Below are 2,868 nucleotides of genomic sequence, written 5' to 3'. Positions count from 1 at the left end.
AACCTGATCATTATTCCATTATCCAATGAAGTTGTCTCCATGTTGTCTCAGAATAAATCTGTGAAAACCACAGAGGAAGTAGCTCTTCAGATCCTCTTGCTTTGCCAGGTTGGGGTTGGGACTGTGGTTAACGTTTTTCTATTTGTCCATAATTTATCTCCTATCTTGAATGGCTCTCAACAGAGGCCCATACAAGTTATTCTAGCCAACTTAGCTGTGGGCAATGCCTTGATTCTATTCTTTGCATTTCCAAACAATATGACACTTTTTGTGCCAAGGGAGCCTCCAACTGACCTAAAATGTAAACTTGGGTACTTCATTTGGCTTGTGGTTCGAAGCACAAACATGTGCTCCACCTGCTCCCTGAGCACTTATCAGTTTGTCACTCTTGCTCCTGGTTCCTGGGCTAGGGTGATACTCAGTAGAAGAGACACCAAATTTGTGAGTTATACTTGTTATAGTTGTTGGTTTTTCAGTGTATTAAATAATGCTCACATTCCAATGAAAATCAGTGGTCCACAGAAAATGCATAATGATACCAATTCTAAAAGCAAGTGGGCTTGCTCCACCACTGGTTTCAGTGTAGGCATGAGCATCTTGTTGTTTGTCCATGATGCAGTGTTCATCAGCATCATTGTCTGGACCAGTGTCTCCATGGTAATTCTCCTGAACAGACACCACCATAGACTGCAGCACATTCACTCCTCCAATCAGGACCACAGAGGTTATGCTGAGACCAAAGCAGCCTACACCATCCTGATGCTGGTGGTCACATTTGTGACCTTTTATCTTCTAGACTGTATTTGTACCTTCCTTCACATTTCTTTTGTGGACTCTCGGCTCTGGTTAAGGCGTGTCAGAGAAATTTTGGCTGTAAGTTTCCCCACCTTTTCTCCATTACTGTTAATCTTAAGGGATTCTAAGGATCCTTGTTCTCTATTATTCAACTGCTGAAAATCATAGTCAAAATGACAACACTCCTTGGAACTTTCCTAACAGACATCAATATTCTATTCTCTGCAAATATGTTGAATATCACTCTTGGCACACTATTATAATATGAGCACTATGGAGGTTGAGGTGGGTAGATTGTCATGCAATATATGGTAGCTCATCCTATAACCGTATATCCACATGAGCATGGGATGCAGTGAACCTGTCTCACAGCTCTCTGCTCCTTCAGAAAGAAAATAAGAAATAAGAAAGGAAGCCAAAAATCATAAAAATTAAAATTACTTTAGGAAGTAATTGCTTTATTCTTGACGTGTTAGAAGATCAAACACAATCCAAATTTCATGTTCTTGATAATCTTTTCCTTTTAATAGCGTGGATGTCCAAACAAAATAATATTTATTTGACTAATTTTCAGACTTTTTATCTTAAATATATGTGGCTAATAATGCATAATTAATTATCAATTATCTGACATAAATTTTAGTTGAAACAGATGTGTGCTTGTCCTAAAGCAAAATAAAATACCTGAAGAAAAATAATATATTATGCTTCATTTTGTGTCTTATTTCCACATGCATTAGTCATGAGTGCTGGTCTGCTAATTAGAAAAAATACCGTACAATGAAAACTTGCTTTGTATGCATACAGGTTTATTGACTTTGCCAAAGAAAATCTTTCTGCAAGTTATATATTCTGCAAGGAAGTTTCATATCTAGAAATTATCACATGAAGTTATGTATTTCATCATTAAAAAACAAAACTAAGTTCTTTGTTTCCTTTTCCCCCCTTTTCCCATTATTAATTTATTTACTCAGTTTATATCCCCAACACTGCCCCACACCTCCGGGTCACCCCTTATATAGTTCAACCTACTGTCCTCCCTTCCCTTCTCCTCTAAGATGGTGAAGGCCATTCCTTGGTGTCTCCCAAGCCTGGCATATTAAGTCTCTGTTGGGCTAGACAGATGTTTTCCTAAAGATGCTCAACTAGACAGCCCAGTTAAAAGAACAGGATCCACAGGCAGGCAAGAGATCTAGGAACTGCTCCTGTTCCAGGTGTTGGGGGAATCTGCATTAAGACCAAGTTGCATATCTTCTACCTATATGGGACTTAAATTTAGCCCCTTTATGCTCTTTGGTTAATGGTTCAATCTCCAAGAGTATCCAATAGTCCAGGTTAGTTGACACTGTTGGCCTTCTTATGCAGTTTCTATCCCCTTCAGGAGCCTTAATACTTTTGGTTTTGTCACGGAATATCTTGGTGTCTCCATCTATGTTAATTGAGAGTTTTGCAGGATACAGTAACCTGGGCTGGCATTTGTGTTCTCTTAGGGTCTGTATGACATCTGTCCAGGATCTTCTAGCTTTCATAGTCTCTGGCGAAAAGTCTGGTGTGATTCTGATAGGTCTGCCTTTATATGTTACTTGACTTTTTTCCATTACTGCTTTTAATATTCTTTCTTTATTTTGTGCATTTGGTGTTTTGACTATTATGTGACGGGAGGAGTTTCTTTTCTGGTCCAATCTATTTGGAGTTCTGTGAGCTTCTTGTATGCTTATGGGCATCTCTTTCTTTAGGTTAGGGAAGTTTTCTTCTATGATTTTGTTGAAGATATTTACTGGTCCTTTGAGCTGTGAGTCTTCACTCTCTTCTATACCTATTATGCTTAGGTTTGATCTTCTCATTGAGTCCTGGATTTCTTGTATGTTTTGAACCAGTAGCTTTTTCCGTTTTACATTATCTTTGACAGTTGTGTCGATGATTTCTATGTAATCTTCTGCTCCCAAGATTCTCTCTTCTATCTCTTGTATTCTGTTGGTGATGCTTGTGTCTACGGCTCATTGTCTCTTCCTTTGGTTTTCTATATCCAGGGTTGTTTCCCTGTGTTCTTTCTTGATTGCTTCTATTTCCATT

General features: G+C 38.4%; 1 protein-coding gene across 1 annotated transcript; it reads left to right on the top strand.

Moving 5' to 3' along the window:
- On the top strand, positions 1–1,042 carry Vom1r35 (vomeronasal 1 receptor 35). Its single transcript, NM_001008919.2, has one exon. It carries the CDS (start codon positions 40–42, stop codon positions 952–954), a length of 915 nt encoding a protein of 304 aa, NP_001008919.1. The 5' UTR covers positions 1–39; the 3' UTR covers positions 955–1,042.
- The last annotated feature ends 1,826 nt before the right edge of the window (positions 1,043–2,868 follow it).

The sequence above is a fragment of the Rattus norvegicus genome, chromosome 1 (genome assembly GCF_021556685.1).
Source record: "Rattus norvegicus strain SHRSP/BbbUtx chromosome 1, alternate assembly SHRSP_T2T, whole genome shotgun sequence".
NCBI classification, from domain to species: domain Eukaryota; kingdom Metazoa; phylum Chordata; class Mammalia; order Rodentia; family Muridae; genus Rattus; species Rattus norvegicus.
Note: the sequence above shows the minus strand (reverse complement) of the source record. Positions and strands in the feature narration are given on the sequence as shown.